The 24,643-nt window shown below is 37.4% G+C and overlaps 2 protein-coding genes across 7 annotated transcripts in view; one reads left to right on the forward strand and one right to left on the reverse strand.

Annotated features, from left to right (window-relative positions):
- LRBA (LPS responsive beige-like anchor protein) overlaps positions 1-24,643 on the forward strand; it is a 787,622-nt gene that overhangs the window by 486,371 nt on the left and 276,608 nt on the right. For all 6 annotated transcript variants that reach the window (XM_047856873.1, XM_047856874.1, XM_047856875.1 and 3 more), the window contains 2 exons: positions 5,201-5,347; positions 7,886-8,022. In XM_047856873.1, coding sequence (XP_047712829.1) covers positions 5,201-5,347; positions 7,886-8,022 — 284 coding nt within the window. The remainder of the gene's footprint in view (positions 1-5,200; positions 5,348-7,885; positions 8,023-24,643) is intronic.
- MAB21L2 (mab-21 like 2) lies at positions 11,515-13,278 on the reverse strand. Its single transcript, XM_047856886.1, has one exon. The coding sequence runs from the start codon at positions 13,149-13,151 to the stop codon at positions 12,072-12,074; it is 1,080 nt and encodes a 359-aa protein (XP_047712842.1). The 5' UTR covers positions 13,152-13,278; the 3' UTR covers positions 11,515-12,071.

The raw sequence follows: 24,643 nt of genomic DNA on the forward strand, positions 1-24,643 counted from the left end.
ATCAAAGGGAAACATGTAAATAGAAATGCCATTGGAGATTAGTTATGTATTTTAGTAGTAAGAGCCATCTTTTTTATAGATTGATTTGATTTGAAGGAAAGCCTCTGGTGTAAAGGTGGCAGAGTAAATACCTGAAGAGTGATGTTCTCTGTTCGGGCGATCAATACTAGCCCCATGACTCTACTTCTGGCTACCTTCTAGTTAAAAACAAATTTTTTAATTCTGACAATTTAATTGCCCTTCCCAAGTTCACATTAACTTGCTTGGGGAAAAGGGCCTTAGGTAATTTTTCAAAGAGAGACCCTCCAAAGTGGTTATTTATAAAAGTCATTTTGTAATGGGAGATTCCTTTAACTTTGCAGAAACTGAGTCATATTTTTAAATTAAAATTAATACTTCCTCTTATTATTAAATATTCTTTATGGAAATTAGCAGCAGCAAGCAGAGGTGGGTATTTGATTCTTGAGGACATTTTCTTGCGTTTTATAGTTTAAAATTTATTAGAAATTAGTTGTCATGATTTGTAACATTCTCCTAATGCACAGGGCCCAGTTTGTCAGAACATTTATTATTTATTGTCAGAACATTTTAGATCTGGAAAGAACCAAAGGCTAAAGTCTAATCCAACTTTATTCTTTATAAATAAGGAAACTGAGGAAACAAAAAGCCACATAATTCTTGGTGGATACAGGACTAAAGCCCAGGTTAACTGATGACTAATCAGATTTTCTTACTGTAGTGCTATACTGTCTTCTAAAATTCATTGTTAAGTATAATGGGAACTTTACATTTAAATTAAAGCCACGTAAAAAATGTTTTAAATGGTAGAAAGAGTGTTTTTAATTCAAATAATAAACAGTTAAGCAGTAGAATTCTATTGAATTCAAGACATTTTAATTTTGTAGAGAATGTGCATACTGATGGAAATATATGAGGAGGATTTAACATTGTTTAAGAAGTATCTTGTGATCATATGGAATGATACAAGTAACTCATCTGGTTTTCTTGGGATGACAAACCATGTAAAGATGTTAAACCATGCCATTCTCTCACAACTTCAATAATGCCAGATACTGTTGCTTCCTTTTTTGGATCAACATATATTAGGTTCCGTAACCAAAGCTTTTGGGGAACCCATGATCATTAGGAGATGGACTTGGCTTATCTTCTAATCTCCTAATCATCTTTTGTATTTTCACTGATTTTTCTAAATTTTCTTGACTTGGAACCCTTTGGAAATTGCATTAACTCTAAAGTTTAGGACGGTAGTTGTGAATAAGATATTCTTTATGTGTCTTATTCAGGATAAGCAGTTATGATATAGGTATTTCACATCACATTAAGTGGATACTCATATTCATTTTATTTATATTTGAGGTCACTTTGTTATTCCAGTAGTTTTTTTAAGGTGGCTAATTCCTCATGTATACACTTCTTTTACTGTAATACGGACTATTGCTGACTCCATTTCACTGTTGCAGTGGAGTTTTAAAAGGGGCTTTATGTGTCATAGGTGGAACACTTTTCTGTGTCCTTTTCCTGTTTTAATTTTACTTAGCTAGCTTGTGTTGCATGGATGAATCAACTCATGCCTAGATCTAGCTGTAAAGAACTTGAACTTTACATTTTGAGGACCAGCTTTTCTCTAAGCCCTCTAATTGCTCTTAGCTTCAGTGAATAAAAAGTCATCTTTCAAACAAAGAATTTTTGACAGATTTCTCCAGTTTTGTGTAACAATTGCAGTTGAATTACTAAATGAGGGTAAATATTAAGCCAGAATAAAGTGAGAGACTGTATGAAGGCAGTCTGTTAATGGTGATATGAAAAATTTAAATAGTTTTCATGTTTGGTAATAATTTTATTAGCTAGCAAAGATCTGAATCAAAGCTTTGAAATGGAACCAGAAGTGTGTTCTGACTTCATCCAATTAAACTTTTATACTAGTGTAGAATATATTCACAAAAAATATCAAAACAGTTGATACTTGTTTTAATGATTGAGTAGAAGGCAAGCAAAAGTTAAAAGTATACTTTCCCCAGCACATATAAACATGATAATTATCTTTTATTTTATGCTTGGGATAGTTTTGTTCTAATTTTGAAACAAACAAAAAAAAAGTTCTTTAGCAGAGAGCTATTAGACCACTGAGAATTGAACACCAGCGCATGTGGTGTGTATTAGAGTACTGTTGGTAATTTTACTGCTGCTAACTTAAAATCCTCAAGGGGGAGTTAATTACAGGAAAACCATTCTAAATATCAGTAAGCTGCATATTTTCCATGACAAGAGGTTTTTCAGTTGAGGTTGAACAATTCCAGAATCTGAGCTTGTAAAAATAAGTAAATAAATAAATTAAAGTGGGTGTTTCTGTGCATACAGTAGACTTAGAGCACTTCAGAATTTTTTCATAAAACTTTATTCAATTCAAAACTTACTGTGTTTTAATATGTGTCAGCATGATGAGAACATATTAACATTTTTGTAAGTTTCAATTGGAAGGGATAACAAATTCTATTTAGCAGTCATTTACATGAATGAATTTATTTACTGAGCTATTTTAAGCCATTGCATATTGCTACTTGGCTCCTCTCATTTTTTGTAAATGTTTGCACAGTAAAGAGCTTTTTTCCTTTCTTTCCTCCCTTACCCCCCCTCACCCCAAGTAAGCTTGGTGTATGTGTACTTCAGGACATGTATGGTAATAATCAGAGATAGTAATGAGCAAGGTATTGAATTTGGTTGTTTCTGAATTTGGTTGTCATATGCTCATCAAATTTCGGTTTGGAAATGAGTATTTTTGTATTCTTAACTTGTTTATTATGATTTTGACTTAACCTTTTTAAAGGCACTATGAGAAACATAAGAATTACTAAACTAATCCTTAAATTATATATGCATTGGTATTTATATAGTGGTTAAGATACTGTTACCATAATGCTTGGATTTCATTCCTGATTCTAGTTCTTACTAGCTGTGTTGCCTTGGGCAAGTTATGTAACCTCTCTGCACCTGTTTACTCATCTGAAAAGGAGAAATTAGCAGAGGGTTTATGAGAATTAAATGAGCTGAATATGTAAAGTGTTTTGAACACGCCCTAGCACATGGTGTTATTTAATATTAGCATTATTATCATTTCTGCTTTGAAGAAGGCATTGTAAATCTAGAAAAAGAGAATGTAACGTACTGATTTTGTACTAAAATCTGATTGGCAATTGTTATTTTATTATGATTTGCTTTATTTATTAGAAAATATAGAAGATGGTGATTTCTCTTGTATATCTCAGTGACTAATTTATTTTTAATAACATTGGTAGTATATTGGAATATATCTTGTTTGGGCTCAGGGCAGTGTTTATGATTTTAGAGTAAGGAAACATAAATACTTGAAATACAAACAATGATATAACAACTTATGTTGCTATTTTCCTAAAAATTGGGGAGTTTTTGGTATATTTCTTTGTAGCTTAAAAAATAAAGTCATTTTAATTAGATACTTTAAAATTTTTCAAAATATTTACTGAGACTTTCATATGTGTGCAGCATACTATGCTTGCTATTTGTGGGTATGAAGGCAAACAAAATTTGATTTACCCATAGATGGTATTCAAAACCTAAATATAGAAAGCTTCTTCCCGTGACTTCCTCATTTAATATAGAGCCCCTATATTCTGTTAAAGCTGTGCCATTAGTATTGTATATAAATGATATACATTGTGAACTCACATGAATATGCTAAAAATAAACTTTTATCCTTAATATTACCCATAATTGTATCTATTAAAATCAAAGAAGCTTTGTTTTGTCAAAACGTTTGGTAATATACATGTAGTTTAACTGTATAGAAAGAATTATATAGATAGATATTAGCCATGTTACTGGAAACTGAAGGCTTTATCCTTTCTGGGTTTTGGGCCTTTTGCCTAGGCCGAAACTGCAGTGGATCAAAAAGCCTCGCCATCTGATTTCCATATCAATAGCTACTGCCTGGGAGGATCAGGTGCTTTGCCTCCTGAATTTCCCTCACTGGAAACCTGGGAATGTCAATAGTGTAGCAAGGATTCTAAACTTTCCCTTATGTGACGCTATGAGGTTTTAAAAATCACAGTCCAGAATTTAGTATCTTCTTTTCTATATTTCTGAAGGACAAAGCTGCTTAAAGCAGTGGGAGTTAACACTGGAAGGGACATGGGGTTTTGAAGTCCGAATTGTTGAGTTTCAGTGTTTTGTCCTTTCAGCTGCACCTCTGCTCCTCTTTCTGGTTCCGTCATTGGTTGTAGGTGCTCTGCAGAGCTTCTTCATTCCCTAGGTTTGGTGTACCCCTTCCCTCTTTCCTCTCCGTCTGGCTGCCTTGTCACAGTGCCTGAGAGTCTGGTGCCGCTGCTCTCCACAGGCTGTTCCAATTCAGGCCCTGTAAGGCTCTTTGCCCAGATACCTCTCCTCCCGGGCTTTCTGTTATGTTTGCCCCCGGGGTGTCTTAGCCTTTTAGTTTAAACACATGGAGGAGGTAGTGTTTGAGCCTCCACTTAGTTTCCACAGCGTCTTAGTCTTGGATATTTATATAAAGGCTAAAGTGGGGGTCTGGGTGGGGTAAAATGTGGGCAAGGGCAGTGCGAAGGTGAGAGGGAGGATTGGAAGAAAGAGGATGCAGCTTCGGAGAGCTGCTATAGCTTGTTTGGTGTCAGCTGTGGCTTCACAATTTGGCTTACAGCCCTCATTGGCTGTGAATCTCTCTGACCCTTCTTACTTGTAGATTCTCCTCCACAACCACTGCCCGACAAGTTCACGATGTTTTGTCAGTATAATCACTATTTGCAGGAATGACCAGCCTTTCTTATGTTTCAGAATCAAGTAGATATTGTTTCCAAAACGGGGTTCTTATTTTTTTCTACTAATTTCCCCAAAATGTGCTGCCTTTGAACCCTCTCTTGCCCTAACTGTAAGTAAATAAATGGTTCGGTGGGCGGTGCAAGGGTCACGTTTAATGGGATTAGGGTGCTTGTTCAAGGTAACATTAGACTAGGCTTGGGGAGTCCTGTTTGTCAGAAGGGGCCTGTGTGCCATCCCACTCTCCTCCTGTGGATGACTCTCTGTAAAAATGATTGACCATCTTTGGCCACCTATCCTTACCTCACTTCCCTGCCCCTCTGCAAAAGTACTCGCCCCAGAGTTGATGGACAGCTTTGTTTCCTTTTCATTTCAGCTGCAGATGAAGATATCCTCGCTAAAGGAAAACAGTCCATCAAGAGTCAGGCTTTAGGAAATCAGAACTCAGAAAACGAGATCCTCCTGGAAGGCGACGACGATACTCTGTCATCCGTGGATGAGAAAGATTTAGAGAATCTCGCTGGTAAATTCACCGGTTGTATGGATATTTCAGCTAGCTCTGGGCCAATAAGCACCTAATTACTTACTTTTTCATCTGTGACCGCTAGGACTACCAAGTTTACGCCCACAATTACTTTAAATAAAGATGGTTTTTGTTCTTCCAAATATTTTCCCCCTAATCGTCAACACTATTTCCCCTTTATTTTTCCATTCTTTTTACTTTCTTTACCCTTCTCATCTTTTTCTTTTTTGAGTAATTTTCACCATAAAAGAAAAGTTTAAAAGCAGAACAACAAAATTGCTTCACCCTCGGGAGTTACCTAATCTGTATAAAATGAGAGCTGTAAGTAAAATTTTGCCAATTGTTTTGTAAATAAAGCTTGGAGGCAGATGAGCTATTTGCTTTGATATACAGGTCTTAGTGAACATGCTGCATATACATTTAACTCTCTCAAAAAATCCATTCCAAGAATGCTATGGCTTTTCACAGGATCCACATATTTTACCTGATGTAGGAATTTTGATTTGCACTCTGCAGATTTTCAGTTTTACTTCCCTTATGGGAAAAATTCTCTTGTTTAGCCTGAAATTTTAGTCATTCATTAAATGCCTTTTTTTTTCTTTAATGCCTGTGGTTCTCTCCCTTTGGGAGGAAAGTCTGAAAGATTCTACAATTTCCATTGGTGAAAATTATACAGTCTTCTATTTTGATAATTTTAATTTAAGAGAAAAGGCAGTAGGAATTTTTCATTTATTGATGTGTCTGCAGCCTGTGCTACCTTGCAGTGAATTATAATGAAAAGCGAAAATAGATGATGGTATCTTCTCTGATGACCATAAACCTCTCTGTAAAGTAAAATAAAATTAATTGGAGCATACTGTTAAGTGATTCAGAATGGGAGTAGTAAGTAAGGTGGGCACTGCTATTCTCTAGCCTTTTCCTTCACATCTATTTACCCATTTCCTCCTCCTTTATTTTGCTTCTGTTCTTGCTGCTAGTAATACATTCATACAGTAATAGAGGTGAAAGGGGAGTTTAATTATATAATCTTGACAATGGCAATAGGATTAAGAAGTAATCCACACTAATAAAGTGGTGTGGGTTAGAAATGAAGTGGAAATTGTCAGGGGTCTTCTGGAGGACCTAGGCTGCCCTAGCTCCTGCAGCTGTCTGCTTACCCTGTAATTGAATGTCTGAGAGTGATTGAAAAAATGTTATTTCTTCTCAGGATTACATGCTAATGTACAGAGGGCAAAGGAGACAGCAAAAGAACACATAGCTGCTTATTTCATCCATTTATAGGGATGAGCTTTGGGAAATCATGGCTGTTCTGCAGCTATCTGCTGCCCATCTGCAAACACAATGTATTTGTACATTGGGAATAGAGGGCAAAACCTGCTCTGATCTCTGCAGAGCATCCCTTCTATTGTCCTACTGGCACACATTAAGATTGATGTGAGATTAAGGACCAACACCCTCTAACAATCGATGGAAACGTCGATTCATCTGAATTTTGAAACACTTAGTCATCCATTGATTACCTGAATAGGTGTACCATGTTTATAGGCACTATATTAATTCAGAACTATAAGTGCCAATCTTCTGTTGCTGTTTTCTTCACCTATAGTATTTGTACAATGAGGAATTGACACGGGATTTCAAATTCTTACTCTGTCTCTCTCTACGTGAATATACACATATTCATTTATATAATATAATTACTATTTTTAGTCCTTTATTTTAGGTTTAGCTCTGATATACTTTATGCCCTTCTATCTGTAGTGAATCTATTGTTTTCAGTAGCAGGCTGATTTGTCTCTTTGATAAGCCCTGTGGAGATTTGATTATTCCAATAAAAATTCATTCACTTGGAAACCCACCCTCCAGCTGTTTACTCCCAGAGTCCCTGAACTACACTAATATTAGATTTGGAAGCATTGAACAATATTTAACAGTGGAAAGGCAGGCTTAGAAAAGAAGTATTTTTACCAATCTTTCATGGGGTAAAGTTGTTATGGAAGAGGTTTTGTGTCAACCTGGCACAAAATCTTTATCAGAGAATATGGTGTAACGTTTCTCACTTCACTAATAAGCTAGCAGTCTTTTTTGTAATCATGCTTCAGCCAAACTAAGCTAACCTCTGGCCTTGAAAGCCTATTGAGTCTTCCTTGCTCCTGGTTGTTGTTCCATGTTGTTTGATAGCCTGAGGCTTCTTTTCTCAATGGAATGTGGAAGGACTTACTTAGGTAGAGCCACCTTCTTACCAGATTAGACCAAAGCTTTGCAGACTCCCTGTAAAAATAATTGCATCCTAGTTTACTGTTATCATTAACCACCTACTATAAATCTCTTAGTATGAGAACCCTAATAACTTTGCATTTTCAGAGGAAGATTTGGGGTGGACAGAATTTGTAAGTGTAGAAGGATTTGGCAGACAGTTTGGTGCTGGAGGTGAGAATTTAAAAATCAAATAAAGTTTCTGCTTGAATCTATTAACCTATTAGATTTTTTGAAAAAATGTCATTCCAGCTTGTGTGGTTTTTCTTTTGGTTTTGGCAGGTCCTGTTAGCCTGAGCACACCAGCTCAGCTTGTGGCCCCCTCTGTTGTAGTAAAGGGCACTCTTTCTGTCACCTCCTCCGAACTCTATTTCGAGGTGGATGAAGAAGACTCTAACTTCAAGCAAATCGACCCCAAGGTGAGAAGATGAGGAGTGGGTTTCACTCTTAAGCATTTTTTTCTTATAATGGGATGGTGGGCTGCTGTTGGGTAGGATTGACATTGGTAAAATCTGACAGACTTAGTTTGAATTTCTTGCTGAATTGCCTCTGCCTATATATACAAAGCAGCTATGTTCTTTAGCTTATGAGATCCTTACCAGCTAGTTAGATTATTGAAGTTCATTTAGATTCAAAAACAATTTCCACTTAATTGAGTTTATCATTAGCTCATTCTGGGGTTGGGGGAGAACCACAGGGAATAGCGTCTATAAATATATTTTGCCACAAAGGGTCTAGGGTGAATTAAGCTACAAAATTCAGTGAGGTTGAGAGTGGAATTATTTTGTTTAGCCTTTATATTTTCTGGATATAATACCAATATATCACTCTCCTTGCTTTTGTCCTCATGACTTACTACTCTGTTGTGCACGCAAGCATGTCTTGTGTGTGTGTGAGATACCTCTGTTTCCCATTACCTATAGTCGATTTTACAAGGCACTGCATAATTTCCTATTCTTAAATGAAAATGTAATTTCCCCTTTTAAAATGTATTTCTGATTACTTTTCAGCCCTTGGCAACTTTATTTTACTAAGAAACATTTGTGGCACAGCCATAAAGCCAAAGCTAGGTTTAGTTCATGAAAGTGAATGGTAGAATTTGTTCTGATAGGAAACAGTCTTTTTAAAATGAGAATAAGCAACCTGTAGAAGAGAAGTGGCTTAAAAAAACTGGAATTTCTTATTTTACAGGCTGATAGCTTGTGCGTATGTATACACAGACACATATTTTTAGTTTATTGGTAGGAAGTTCTTTGGTTTTATAATCATGTGAATTACTAATTTTAGTGATTTAGAAGTATTTCAAAGTAATTATTAATGAGAATGTTATAATTTTATTTAGAACTTTACACACAAGTCATCTCTTGTCTTACATGTATTTCTAGCACTTTGTTTCAGAATTGCTGCTTTTATTAAGATGGGATTTGGTAGACTATATGAAAGTAAGGCTATGTTGGAACGGATTATTCTGAGCTTGATAATTCAGCTAATTCAATGTAGAGAAAACTTTAATTGTGAAATTATATCGACTAGAAAAATTTCCTACTTTGTTACACGACTGAGGCTGCGATTGTATTTTAGTTTCTTTTAAGAAACAAAGATAACCAAAATTACTCATACCCTCTAATTTCTGGTAGTTTGTATGTTTGAGAGTCTGAAATTTAATTCAGAATATTCTATTATGCTTTTGGACATATGTGGCATAGAATCTAAAATGTGATACAATTTAGAGGTGTCTAATGTAATTGTTCTCAAGATTAGAATCTCTGCCAGTCTTTGCAATTAGGCTCTTTAAAGTCACTTGCTCCTTTTGGAAGAAGTTATAACTTTTATTTCTCTCTGATTTTATTCTGTGCAGCATCATTAAATTAATTTTTTCCCCTTTTGCTTGTGCAGTACAAAGGTCTTTTAGCCTAATCACAGCATTTGTCTTATACCACTGCAACCTGCCTGTTAACAGAAATCAAAGTTTTGCTAATTTCTATTCTTAAAATGTTTTAGCCAGTTATTGGAAGAATTCTTTATTTTATGTAGACATTGGTGCTTTTTGTAAATGAGGACGCTTATATTGTGGCAGTGTTTTTCTTTTTTTGTTGGTGATACCTGCATTAAATTAAATAAGGTAAGAAAAAAAAAGATACTGAATTTGGGGAATTTTGTTCTTCTTGTCAGGATTGAAAAACTTTTCCTGGAGTAGTTGGAGGGAGATATGTGTCTAATGCTGTAAATACTTGTGTGTGTAAGAAAAAAAAGGTCATTTTAGGATGTCATTTTTATCTTTTAAACCAAACATTCTGCCCTTAAATCATTTCTTTGTAATTGTAAGCACCTACTACTTGCTTTGAAAATATTCTTAAAAATCAGAACATTTTTCCCTGGAGAATAAATTCATTTTTATTATGGAAAAAAATCATATATTTGTCTGAACCACTTAGTATTACAGTGAGTTTGTTTTACATCTACAGGAAGAGATCAGTAAAAGATACAGTGTAGGCTGAAAGAGTAGAGATGATTTCAGAACTGATAAGATCAAAGTTTATATTTCTAAAACAAAACTATTTTTACTAGGGAATTTTTACCAGGGAATCTGAGAACTTAAGCCTTTTTTGTGGAGGGAATTAAGCATCAGAGCCCTGAGTACCTTCCTTGTTTCTCATCCATCTATGCTGTCTTCCCGATCATCCCTCCATACACTCCTTCCCCCATGCAAACTTCTTCCTCAGATCTTTAAAATTCCTTTTTTTGGGACATTTTTGTCTATATCTCTCATTCATGGATTTTTCAATAAATTAAAAACTGGACTAATTCAAAGAATAAATTTTAAATATCAAAGGGTAATATTGATATATATTCTGTACCTGTGCCTCATCATTAGCATATCTAAGGGAGTATATGGGAGACAATATAAAAAAGACAAACCAGACCAGTTCCAGCATTGGGATGCTTTCAATTTTACTAATTATTTTATTTTTAATCTGTTATTTCCTTGCATTAAAAAGGAACCTTTGTTAATTTGGTTGAAGTGTTGAAATGAGTACTTTGGATTGTTACCTTAGAAAAGCAGAGGGAGTAATGTACTTTTCCTGTATGTAAATTCTTGAAACAGTAATTTTTCTTTGGTCATAAAAATGGTATCAAAACCTTTTTTTTTTTTTTCAAATTGCCTATAAGCAGCTTCCGAATAATTCTGGGAATTTGATAAAAAGTGATCTTAGTTACGGCATTTATAACTAAGCCATCTAAAAAAATTGAAATAATTTATAAATTTGGATTGTTCATATCACCATTTACTGGGGAAAAGGAGTATTGCTATAACCGTTTTATTCTGTTTTGGTATGGTTGATTTAATTGTTAAGTTTTTATTATTTAAAGCTTGAAGAGGACAAAGATTTGAAAGAAAACTTTCAACTGATCATGTTAACTATGCAGAAAAGATCCATAAATATTGCCTTCTTCAGACTGAGTGTATTTTTTAAAATTATGGTGTAAGAAAGCAAATCTCTTAATTTTTAATGTGAAATAATTTTTTTCTATTTCAAAAATTAGGATCAAAATCTTTTCTTCCACACAAAATCTGTTTTTTTTTTTCAAGTGTGAAAAAAGATATTACTTTAAGTCTCAAAATCTACAGAACAAACAATATTATAGTTGGGTAAAATTAGTATTGTCTGTTTTCCGAGGATGGAGGGGGCTTGTATGGTTAAATCTACAAAACGTGCTGTATTTGTAAATTTTGCAAATTAGAGTTCAGATGAGAGCTTCTTGCATTTAGTTCCTCAAGTTCACATCTTTACATTGTAAATTACAAATTGTGATCTCACCTGCCTTCATTTAAGAACAATCCACAGTCAATTACAATGTAAAGTAATATTTTTATTACTGTTTTCAACAAGACTGCTTTAGGGTGAGGGTAGAGGTGCAAGAAAGGGAAGGGCACAGTCTGACATTGGCACTGAGATACATTTAACATCAGCAAAACTTTTTTTAAAAGAGAAATTTTACATATAATTAAATACTTTTTCTCACTTGGTGACAACATTCAGGCAACCCAAAACAAAATGAAATGAGAGGGAGAGAAAGAAAGAAGATGAGAGAGAGAGGAGAAAGGAGTTGGGGGAGAGAAGGAAAAAGGGAGAAACTACTATACATTGATTTGAAAATGTACCTTGGGTTTCATTTTGTGGTGGCAAAGCCCGATTGCTTCTTTTGTGTGACCTTTTAAATTCACATTGTTTGGAAGAAAAACGATCACTTTTGTGCAAGAATGTGATTTTGTTTGGTTGGCTGGTTTGCTCTCTTTTTGTTTGCTTGCTAATTAACGAAGGTCTTGTGACTGCTTCCTGTTTCTTTCAGGTGGCTTACGTAAAAGTTTGTGTCCGGAGTTTCTGCTGTTTGTCTCTGTGAGTTGTGTGTGTTTGTGTAAGAGAGCACTCCCGTTTGTGTCGCTTTTGAAGCAGTCCCCAGCACCCTATAGTTTGTCCAGGCTTTTGGGATTGGTGAGAATTTCCCTGGCCAACCTCCAGGTCTGCTTGGCAGCGCTCTCCAGGGCCGAATGGGGCTTGCCCTGAAAAAGGTCGAGGTTGGGCAGAAAGTAGTGAGGGCAGCGGCGGCACTGCAGGCAGGAGATGAGCTGCAGCAGGATGCCGTTGAGCCGATCGCCGAGGCACGCCTCGTCCCAGTCCGTTTCCCGCGGGTGTTTCTCGCACTCGTACAGCAGCAGCGTCTTCATGTGGTAGTTATTGAGCGGCTGGCCCGGCAGCTCCAGGTGGCGATCCCGCAGCGTCTTCAACACCGAGAGACACTTGTTTCGGCAGCCGCCCATCAGCAGCCGGTTCTCAGCCTCCCCGAACTGGAGCACCCAGGCATCGCTCTCCGCGGAGCTCTGCTTGCCGGTCAGTGAGTAGCATTCCTTCGACAGCAAGTTGAACCCTTCGGCCTTGACCTCCGCTACCCGATTGGGGCCAGGCCAGGGGATATGGGGCATAGGCCACTGTGCCGCACTGCGAGGCCAGATACCGGTGCACTTGAACGCAGGAGTGATTTGCACCACGTAGCGCTCCCTGATGCGCAACTTGACCTCGCTGGTGTCCGCGATCATCTTGACCACATCTCGATAGCTGCACTTGTCCACTGCCTGAGCCACCAGGGTCTGGAAACGCGAGCGGATCTTGCGCGCCGAGAGGTAGCCGGACGCAGTGATGAACTCGACCCAGAGAGACATGCTCCGCTTCCGCCCATCACTCAGTTTGAGCACCGCGCAGCCGGGCAGGGAGCCGTCGTCTACGAAGTTGAAGACGCCCATCTGGTTTAGGTAGAGCACCACCTCGAATTCCGTGGGCGAGATGACCTCCAGCCCCTCGTAGCGGGCGTCGATCTCGCTCAGGGAGCTGATGAAGCGAGGCTCCTGCACCTCCACTTCCTTTAGCACGTCCGAGACCACCTTACAGACCTCTCGGATGGTCTTGGCGATGGCCGCCTTGCGCGCTTGGCAGCGCTCAGTGTAGTATTTATTGAGCTGGTAAACCAGCTTGGCCTGAGCGGCGATCATGTTGGGGCACAGGTCCGGGCTATACACCGGCGTCTCGCAATACGTTGAGGGATCCAAGGCTCACGCAGTGGTGGTGGCCCTGCGGCTTGCGAAAGAGGCGTCGCGCTTCCCCTAAGCCCCACTTTCACTCTTGTCCACCTGGGCTGACCGGCTGAAACAACGGCCGGCTTGCTCGCTCTTTCCCCTCTTTCGAAACCTTTTTGCTTCTCCAGGCAGAAGGGGGGGTGAAAGGTAATCTTTGAAGAGGAAAAGTACCTGCTGGGACTTTTTTGCTCGATGTGTAAAATAAAGATGTGCTTGTGAGAGAGATGAAGGGGAGGGAGAAAAAGAGAAGGGGTGACAGAAAAAATCAGGTTACCAAGAGGTTAGGCTTAGATGTCTGCAGCCGAGATTGCCCGGAAATCTGGAAATGAGGTCTTTTAAGTGCCAAAGTAAATTTAAAAATAAAAGCGAAACATTCAGTGTTTCATTCTTAAAACTTCTCCCACAGGCTGGTAGGACTTCTTCACTCAGCGTAGGTGAGTGCCTTTCTCCTCACCCTCCCCCAAATGGAAGGTGAAGGACGTAATTAAGGTCCAGAGAGCAGCGAAGTGCAGCTCAGTCCTCGGCACACTTGGAGGTTTGCAGACGCTCGGCACTCTCAGCGTGATGGTCTGGTCTCTTCTCAGGGGGTCGTGTTGTAGCGGTTTTCCTCTTTTCCTACTGGAGGCGTTGTTTGGACTGGGTTTGTTTGTTTGCAGTGGGTTCTTCTTGTCTTTCTCTAGGTGCACACCGCTGGAAGTTGTTTGATATTCATTTCTGCTTCGTAATTTATAATTTTGGCCCTCACAAAATAGATTTTAGTGTGACGAAGTCGTTGCTTGCGTTGCATCTGGGGTTTAGTTATAAGGATTCAAGGCTTTTTCTTCTCCTCCCCCTTTAGGTTGCTTGTGCAGATTCCACTTTCTGAGTCGTCTCTCCCTCCTCCCCTCCGACGTCTCTCTCCTTTTCCTTCTCCCTCCCTCCTTTTCCCTCCCTTTCTCTCTCTCTCTCTCTCTCTCTCTCTCTCGCTCTCGCTCTCGCTCTCGCTCTCTCTCTCTCTCTCTCTCTGCCTCGCTGTTTCCTGGAGTTATTTAGTTTATGAATGGTCCAGGGCCATCATGAGGGGGGTGGAGCTTCAGTTCCTACAATCACTATCCGAGCTGTCAGTGCTTTAGCCAATCCGAGAGAGAAGACAGGCATGCTTGGCAGACGGTAGCAGCCACCGCTGCACTTGATAAAGAAAGGGGGTAAAGAGAGAAGTAGGAAAATAGGAGGAGATAGTGGAAGTCAAATGCTCACACACACTTTACAGCCCCCTTCTTCTTTATCCTCTCCTCTTATCAGTTGCAAGGAAGAAAAAGAGTCTATGGTAGAAGGGACTTCCTGGAGATGGCTGGAATAACGCGAGAGAGTAACAGTGGTTCAGAAAGGTTCACTATTTTTTTTCTATCAACATTGTGCAGAAGGTGCAAACTCTAACAAAATTACTTTTGCTTGAAGGCAAATAGGAGGAGGAAGGGGAAACCGGGAAAGAACCTACATTTTTCTAGATTTTTCTTCTCTGGCAAAGTCTTCCTCCCGTCTCTTCCCCTTCTCTCCCATTGTTGCCAAGAGCCAGAGCAATTGCTGTATATGTGCACCAGTTGGGGGGGGGGGAGCTGTGTGGAGTGGATATGGGGTGAAGGTTTATAACCATAAATCTCTTTTCAGTAATTTCCATATGCTGTTGAAAAATGGGGCAGGGTAAAAATAGTGCAAGCACCTTGTTTGATAATTACTTCATAATTAAGATTCAGATATATTTTATGCTATTGCTTTATTGTTAAAAAGACTAGTTATTAGAGAGAAAATATGTTTAAATTGTGAGAAAGTGCACATCTATATATGGTAGAATATTGTTGGATATACTTTTAAATTACCATAAGCCACTAAAATTGTTTTAAACAATAAAAATGAGGAAGTAAAAGTGAACCTGAGTCAAAGTTTTCTTAAGATGGTAACGTTGTAAATCTAATTTTGAATATATTCTCAGGCAGTACGGAGTTTCACTTGTAAAAATGAATTTATTTTCATAATTGACTGTTGCTTTTAAAAGACTTCACTGCTGCAGAAATCTATAACTATCCTGTTATTGATTACACAGATGGCTTCACTCCTCCCTTGGCATTTCAGTGAGACTCATGCATGTGCTTTTAGTATATGTATTATACTTTCAAGCTGTACCCCTTGTAGCCTTTCCCTACTTTTGGATGAAAGAAGCTGTAACAATGTTTCTGATTTGCTTAGTATTGAGGGTTTATGTTTTGAGCCTTAGGTATGTGGATGCTGAGTCTTTTAAAGCCAAATGAAGTAGATGGAATTATTTTTAGTTAGATTTTTGCTTAAGATACAAGGAATAAAAATCTGTGAAGCCATTTGGGGGAAGACTTCGCTTTGCAAACCCCGGTGTGCCTGCGGCTTTTGCAAAAACCCTTTGGGAGGGCTTGAGGTGCCCTCTTAAAAGCTGCACCAGGTGAACCTGAATTCAGTTGCATAGGGAAAGTTTATTTCTCTCCATGTACTTGACGTCAGACACTTGGACCTCTTGGTTCTTTCTTAGATGTATGGTGCGGACCACTGGTACCTTGTCACCTCCTTGTTCTCTGCCATAAGTACCTTTCTAAAGAACGAATTGACTTTTTTTTTTTTTTTTTAATCAAGTCAGATTTTGTCTGGGATATGTCTTTAGTGGCCAGGAGTGTGTAAGTCGGAAGTAAGCATACACCAAACTCTGGGATGCAGAGCTGTAGTCAACTTCTGGTGTAATGGCAGAGGCTTGGGGCGGCTGCCGGCTCCAGCCTTGCTGGGGGAGCAGCTTGCATCTCAGAATGCTTGGCGGCACAAGGATAGAGCGCAGCCGCGGCGTCTTCGCGGTTCGCGCGAGTGGGAAGCCCAGACTCTGTAGGTAACCTGGCTAATGCCTGAGAAGTCACGCTGGCGCCCTGGGAAATATTACTGGGCAGGAGGGGGCACTTCGCTGCAGAGCTGTGCAAGCAGCCAGACAAGATCCGTAGCTGCTTCTCCCCTGGGCAGTTACTGGGCGGAGACTTGTGGCGGGGACACAGGGTGCGGAGCCTTCCCTCCTTGACCCTCGAGGTGGCCGCTTCTCCGTCACATCAGGTCTGTGAGCGGGGGAGGCCTCGCTCGTGGACCCACACGTCCCGCCACACTCCTGGGAGTGTTTGCAAAAAGTCCCGGGGGTCACGGCAGTTGTCCGTCCTCCGGGCCCGTGCGGTGCGGCCAGTCCCAGCTCCGTGGGTAGGCGCTTAGCGTCCTCCCTCCTCGGGTGGGGAGGCCCAGGCCACGCGGATCTTCGCGCCACTACTCCCTGACACCCCACTCCTCCTCTTTTTCCCGCTCTGTGGGGCAAGACTAAGTTTCGTGGCACCCTTGTTCCTGGGTTTCTCCACTTTTACATACAGAGGCTGAGGGATGATAAAACGTTACAAATGTTTTGATTTAAAAACAATTCATTACCAATTTACCCTGTCTAAGGTAGATGCTGTAGTAAATAATAAATCAGTTAAACAAAGGCGACTTTAATTTATTGCCATGGTACTAATTAGAAACATCATTCGAGCAATAAACTTAAACACTTCCAGCAAATAATGCTCGCCCTTGCTAGTTCCCTTCCTTCCCCCTCCCCCACCCTAACTCACTCTCTGGCTGCCTCTGCCCTAAGAGCTGCTTCAGCTGTGTGTTTGCGGATCCGCTCTTCCTCTGGTTGAATAATTGAAGGGGGAAACGGTATCCGAGGAGGCTGTAATTGAAGAGCCCCTGTCACCTCTGCTTTTATGTATGTTAGTATAGAAGTCCATCAGCAGCTCCTTGATGGTGTATTAAAACGAAGTGGCAGCCCCTTCTGCAGGAGATACCGTATTCTATTATAGGAGACCAAGTGAGAGAAAGAAACTCTAGAGGCTAAAAGCCACTTCAAGTCTTCAGACCGATTGATCTGTATTCTCTTGTTATAATCCGTCTCATCATACTTGAGTTAATGAGGCAAAAGAGGGGGGAGAGAAATCTGATGGTCCTTGACAAATTCATTAGGGAGGCTGCAGGACATTTTATTTGACTGTTAAACATCTTGTTTGTTTGGTTTAGGCAGTGCCAACATCAGCATGCTTCTGCCCAGACCTGTGATGTTGGGCTAGCTACAGACATTCCTAAAAAGAGGAGGAGGATATTCAGGGTGTGATTTGAATTTTTTTGTTTTGGATTTCGTGTAGTCCATAACCTTCAGACTTCTCTAGGCTTCACCTTCTCCACCATTACTGTAGGAACATTTTATGAGAACGTGCATGATAATACTAAGATGCCGGTGTGTTTAGTTACTATAAGCTAAAATAAGTATGTTTAAACTTTAGCCTTAACATTTCCCACTTCCTTAAAATAAAATTGAGTCAAGATATAGCAATTAGTGTACCAGTTTTTGAAAAATGTGAATGTTTAAGCTAAGCTCCAGCGAATAGCCAAATTAGACATTACATCCTATTTTTAATTGATCATATGTGAGTAAACTTTTAATTATTAATTGAATATCTTCTTGCAATGAAATGCTTACGAGTACAGATACTTGGAAATAAAATTTAACTATTTATACAAACAAGATTTTCAAAACAAAGTTGGTATATCTTAATTTGAGGGCCTTTTTCTATTTAAAATGAGAAGCAGAACTGGGTATTCTTTGGTGCTAAAATAAGGTGATGTGTTGACAGAATACTTAAATTGAAAATATTTATAACGGAATAGTAGTAGGCAATTAAGAGAATGCTAATTTTATCATATTTTATTCTAAGATAATAATACAACATTTGATTTTCTCAAAGTTTTTCTTGAAAAGAAATAACCAATCCAGTTGTGATACTTTCTTGCACAGAGAATTCATTCGTATTTTCCTATAGCAATTGACTTAAACAGCCTCAGCTTAAGTGCTTTGAGAAAAGAACCCTGTCTTCCATTTATAGGAAAGCAGTATGAGAGAAAAAAGAGAACTAATGCTCTTTGCCTGTCATTTTAAAACATTCCTGCACTGCTGATGAAGCTTGAACTGCTTCAGGGAATGTATGGATTTGAAAAGAAATGATTCAGTAGTTCATGTTGTGTTTCTCAGGAGCAAAACCAAACTAATGGCTGAAGTCAGAGCTTCTGTACATCTGACAGATATAATCCTGTTTACATTTCCAGAGAATACAGAATCCTTAAACTGTTTTATTTTTTTTTGCTGATCTTTACTTAGAAATGTGTTTAGTGAGTTAAAGTTCAGGGCATTTTCTACTTTATCATATCACTGAGACTCAAAAGATATCCATTATTTTATTATCTGTAGACATAGCATATAGCATTGTAATAATTTTTATTAAAGAGTGTACAGATTTTAGATTGTATGATTTTGTTTTCCAGGAAAACACTTTAGAAGTATTCAAAAAAATAATCAGATTATTGACTTAAAAAAAATCAACTCTCTGACAGATTTATACTTTTTAGACAACAAAGGACCACATGTTTACATGTATATATTCTTATCCTCTAAAATCTAGTTTTGAAACATCTTCACAGTTGCTAATTGTTGGGGTTCTTTCATACTTAATCTTTCAACATATTTATAAAAATGCTTGATTTTTTAAAAAAAAATTTGGTCAGAATATAAATGGGGGAATAAACAACTATTAAATTCCCTGAATTTAAAAATAATTCTAGGAAAAACAGAAGGAAAAGTAAATAACCCAAACACAGTTTGTGTATTAGCTCATGAAATTTTATTGAAGCAATTACAATAAAACATAAGAAGCTTTAAAAACAATTACCAGGATTATAGTATCCACATTGTATTAAAGTCCTAAAATCACATTCTTTTTCATTCTCTGTGAAATTATCTCATTTTCCAAAACTGAGGTATCACAGACATTGTTTCTAAGCTATTGATAATTACTATTCTGGAATCAATCTAGAGAATAATCAGTAATTCAATGTTTTCTTTGAACAGTTTACTGTAGTGCCTACTTCAAATGGTCAGTCATGCTGCCGAAAGAAGTTGTTTTTGTTTTTTCCCCTTATCAAATAACTTTTTGGAAAACAAAAACAAAAACTTGTAATCTCTTTGATTGGTAACCCAAGGGTATTGTTCTCATTTGTACAGTTTGAACTTAAGATAATCTGTCAGGTAAAGGCAATAGCTTTAATTTTGCATAGTAAACCTATTGAATTGTATTAAAAAATAAATCTTTTGGATGCTTTTGTATATTGTATTGTGGGCCCTTTAAATTTGGTTGGGTAACCTTGGATTTTATATATATATATATATATATATATAGTGATGTTGTTTATACTTCTATATCTTTTACAAGTCTAATTCTTACATTATTTGGTAGGATGAGAAAATCAAAGAGTACAGTATATGTTCCTGTTTTCCCCCAAGTTGAATAACAGTTGTAACTACGAGTACTTTATTAAGCTATACATAATTTGATCTCACCAAGATACATATTGAGAGAGCAAAGAAATTGTGCTCAGGAAAATGAAAGTGCTCAGCTTTTAGCCTAACTGAAAAGTAAATACTGTTTTATTATTGAGCTAGGATGTGAAATATTAAGAAAATCCAAGTTCATTCAGCAAGGATTTCTCAGAAGGTGTTTCATTGAACTTAAAATATTTTTCACTTATGTCGGTATATATCATTTGGTCTTACCAATAAAGCATTTAGCTTTTTCTCACTTTTTTATTTGTTTATTTTTAATGTTTTCTTAATTTTTGAGAGGGAGAGACAGAGTATGAGTGGGGGAGGAACAGACTGAGAGAAGGAGACACAGAATCTGAAGCAGGCTCCAGGCTCTGAGTTGTCAGCACAGAGCCCCATGCAGGGCTTGTTCTCATGAACCACGAGATCGTGACCTGAACTGAAGTTGGACACTTTGACTGAGCCACCCAGGGGCCCCTGCTTTTTCCCATTTTACATGTATACATATTTAGTTGTAATAATTACATTGTTTTATTTCCATATATAGTTAAACAAGTTATGAAAAGTTGGAATAAGAGTCTGTCTTGTGTGTCTGCCTGCCTTCCAACCAACCTACTTTCCTTCCTCCCTTCTTTCCCCCCTTCTTTCTTTCCTTCCTTCCTTCCTTCCTCCCTCCCTCCCTCCCTCCCTCCCTCCCTCCCTAACAATTTGAACTTACTAAAATACCATCAGGTAAATACTAAATTTCACCTGTCAAATAACTTTGGCTTTCATAACTCACTATAATCTTCAACAAAGGAGAGAGTGCTTTTAGTAGAACCAACTCTTAACTATTTAAGGAATGGTTATATCATTTGTGGATTATTATTTGTGTCTAGACATTGTATCAATGCCAGAAGATAGGAAAATCAGGAGTAGTCCGTAATGAACTTGATGCTAAATAAATCAAAACTTTTGATTTTCCATTTGATTCAAGGCATTAAATTTTATGGTTTAAAGAAGGTGTGATATCCTTTGTTTACTAAGATTACAGACTCAACATGTAGAATAAATTTCATGGGATGTCAGAGTCATCCGCATTCCCATTTCTGTTTTCGCTTGTGATCAGTGACACATTTAGAAAGCAGATGACTGAGATGAGGCTGCACTTAATTCAAAATATAAGACTTGGCATTATGTTCTTTATTTCTTTGGGTCATATAAGACATTTTTGTGGACCTGCGTTTAAAACTATCAGTTAAAAATATTGTATGGGTAGTTTTGTATTATACTTTAGGAAACTAGCCTTTTCAAACATCTTAGTTTATTTTAAAATATATTGGTTCTGCAGCACCCCTCTATGTTATTACTGATAGAGGTAATTTGGCATCAATCTTTTGCTGTGATTACAGGAAATTTTTAGTGGGCTTTGTATTATTTTTAATAATGCTAAAAATCTAGCCTGTTCCTTCCTTCACACATTGTGCATTAGAGTACAAGTGATGTGCTGAGAGGTCTCTCTGATTCCTTTTAGTAGTTAAACAACAACAACAAAAATTGTTCATTGGCTCCAATCTATGTATAGAAGACGTCTGTGTAGTATAAATGAAATAATATTTGATGATCTAAGGAATGGAAACTTTTCCTTTAACCATGTGAAATCAAGCTAGGATATAAAACAGCTGTCTTGGCCTATGTATGTCAAGGTTCTGCCAGCCTGTTTCTTTTCTGAATTTTCCCCTTCTATCTTCCCTTATTATGTTTGGATCCTAAAGAGTCATTCTTTTATTTTTTTGACTGGTTTTGTCTTCAGACAAAACCTGGGTTAGTAGGTTTAAGTCAGCCTAGATAGAGTGAAAAATCTTTGATCTATGGCTATGACTGTTTCCAAATGATTTGCTTGCTGGGACCAGACACTGTCCATGCCCTTTCACTTTGCTATCAGATAGGTACACACAAAGGACCTGAAAGGCTACCAGATGCATAGTTAATCATCAAATTAGGTAAATACAGGGTTCCAACCATACTTAATTAGATCTTCAATTTCTAATAGTTATTTGTTCTGTGGTACCTTGTTGGTTAAATGCTCTACAAATCTAATCCCTTCGGCAAATTAGTCAAAACTTTCTACAAATTATATCATCAATTAAGAATGAATGATACAAAGCTATGTATTTTTTAAAATACATAAGGTTGTTGCTGTCACGTAACTTACCTAGATAGATAAGATAAAGAGAGGCAGTTTGATAGCATCTAAAGAGCATTAATCTTGGGAGGAAAAGCTCTCAATTTTGTCCTCTGTTGGCTAGAGACTATCTGAGTGACCTTGATCAAGTCATTATCTCTACTGACTATCTTCTCAATTCTTAAATTGGGGGATGGATTAGGAGTTTTTTTTCTACCTCTTCAAGGTAAAATATCTGTAATTTCATGCCGTAAAGATGATTAAAGTTGCAAAATTTAGACTTCTGCAAGAATTGTGACTTCCAGTGCTGCTCTAATATAAGTATATGAACATTTTTAACATGAAAAAATTGCAGAAAGGAATAAGCTTACAAATGGTTATATTCCATATTTTAGTCTTAGGGGAAAAAAAACTACATATTATAAATTGGAGATGGTTGTGAGAGACAACCAAATAGCAACTTGGAATATATTCTGAGAGTATATTAATTATTATTGATAGTTGGAACATAAAAATATGAAAAAGAAACAGTGTGGATTGTATATATAGAAAAACAGTACGTGTTTAAAGTTATACATAAAATTGGCAGGTATGTTTTTTTCCTTAAAATGTTGAATGGACTGTCAATGTTTCTGACATTTTTTTATAAAGGTTAGATATTCTGTAAATGGTTTGAAGCCAAAGAAAGTTCAAGTTCACAATTAACTCTAAAACAACAACAACAACAACAACAACAACAACAACAATAAAAAAAAAAAGAAAAAAGGAATGGTCAGTGTTTAGAGAAAGACTAGAGAAACAGCATTGCTCTATGCAACTGAAGTAGGACCATATTCGTGTTGTGTTAAAAGATAGATCCAAGCAGGGAAATGGTTTTCAAAACATGAGTCACGATAGAGACTAAAGTTTTATACTACTTTCTCATGCTTTTCACTTGTTTTCATCAGAAGATCTGACAAGCATAGAAGTGTTAACATCTTTTATTTTACAGATGTTCTTAGTTTTCTCTCAAACTGTAAAAGATGCTATATCATAGAAGCATGGTAGGAAATAATTTCAACACCTCCTTTCACTGATGTGATAACTTATTATATTCTAAGCTTGTGTATATTTTTGGAGGGAGGGACATGAGGCAGGAAAGAGACAACATATTGAGATCTAATTCTCATTTTGAGATATAGATCAGTATGTCTGCTATATTATAAATTCTGTCTAAAATGTCTTTTCAAATGGCATAGTCGAGTTATTTTTACTTCTATGTTGCATTATCTGGAAGTCCCTCATTAATGCAGTGGGAGTACCTGCTGACCACTGAGAGAGTTGTTGATGGACACTATATGGGTTTGCAAAGTACAAACCTAAAAGACTAAGCGATGAGAAATGTATTGCTATTTGTGAATTTATGTTTTATCTCACTTCACTTGAAAATTTATGAGTAGTGTGGCTTAAGGGTGCTGGAGTTGTGTGTTCCAGGGCTTGCCCCTACTGATAACACCCTTGTTGGCGTGAAAGTGCAATGCAAATTATGACAGTTACAACCTTCTGTTTTGTTTAACCTGTCAGTAGATTTCCTGGCTCAGTGCTGAGGGCAATGGTGTGTTCAGCTAGTCCATATTCACCTAAACTTAAAAGGTCAGGTTTCTACAGGCAAGCCTAGTCAAAGCCTAATTGATGAGGAGGGCAGGGAGACAGAATTTACTGTTCTGTTGGCTAGTTTCATATCGTTAGGTTGTCCTGAAAGCATCAGGCAGTCACAGCCCCTTTCATGTAAGTGCTGACCCTAGACAGGAGCTGACAATCAAAGGAGGCAGCCACAGGAACCAGTGCAAGTAGGCTATTGATTTTTCAGTTAGGTCTAAGTAGTTTGTAGTATGGGTAATGGGTGACAGAGGCAGGTATGTCATTATCAATGAGCTCCAGAACAGTAGCGACAACCCTCTCTCATATTTCCTTCAGCACTGACAGTATGCATCCAGAGGCGGTCAATAAATCGCCCAACCTTTAACTGACAAGTGACTTGGAGGTTTAAGTTGAGGAGTGGAAGTTACGGAGCTAAACTTCTCTACTTGAACATGTACTGGACCTAGCGATAGAGTCAGTAATTATACTTTTTTAAGTCTTTGAAGTTTTGATTTGGATAAGTCTTTGCAACTCTGAAGATCAGAGTTTACTTTTAAGCTTTTGAGAATTTAAACAGCATATTTATTTAGTTAAAAAATAAGGATATGAGCCAACCATTTGTAAAGATACTATGCAAGAACAATTAAGCTACGTATGTTATTATGGTATAGTTTTGCTTTTATTTAGACTAGATCCTTACTCATTTGTGATATCTCTGTTATAAAAGTTCAGCAGTTGGAAATTGCCTCTCAAATCCATTTTAATTCCTACTCTCCACTTACACGTTTTAACTGTAGACCAATTTTAAATGGAAAAAAATTTGTACCATTTGCAAATGTGATATATTAACCCTAAAGCAATTGCTGTTTGACCTTCAAATTTGTTTTATATTACTTTTCACAATAAAATAGTCAGGCATAGAACATTTAATGATTAAGGTTTGATGAATTATGGTTGCTTCTGAATTTAAAAAGAAATGAGGCTGAATTTTGTTTTAAAGGCATTTCATATGGATATTTACATTTAAAGATAGATACAATTTATGTTCACATAAACACAAAAGTGTAACAGGTTTTGACTAAAAGTACACGTGTTCTAAAAGGATGTAAAATAATTTAGAGATATTTTAAATTTAAGTCAATCTCTATTTTGTTACAAAATGTAAGTAATATAAAGAGAAGATAATATTTA

This window comes from Prionailurus viverrinus, chromosome B1 (genome assembly GCF_022837055.1).
Source record: "Prionailurus viverrinus isolate Anna chromosome B1, UM_Priviv_1.0, whole genome shotgun sequence".
In the NCBI taxonomy this organism is placed as follows: domain Eukaryota; kingdom Metazoa; phylum Chordata; class Mammalia; order Carnivora; family Felidae; genus Prionailurus; species Prionailurus viverrinus.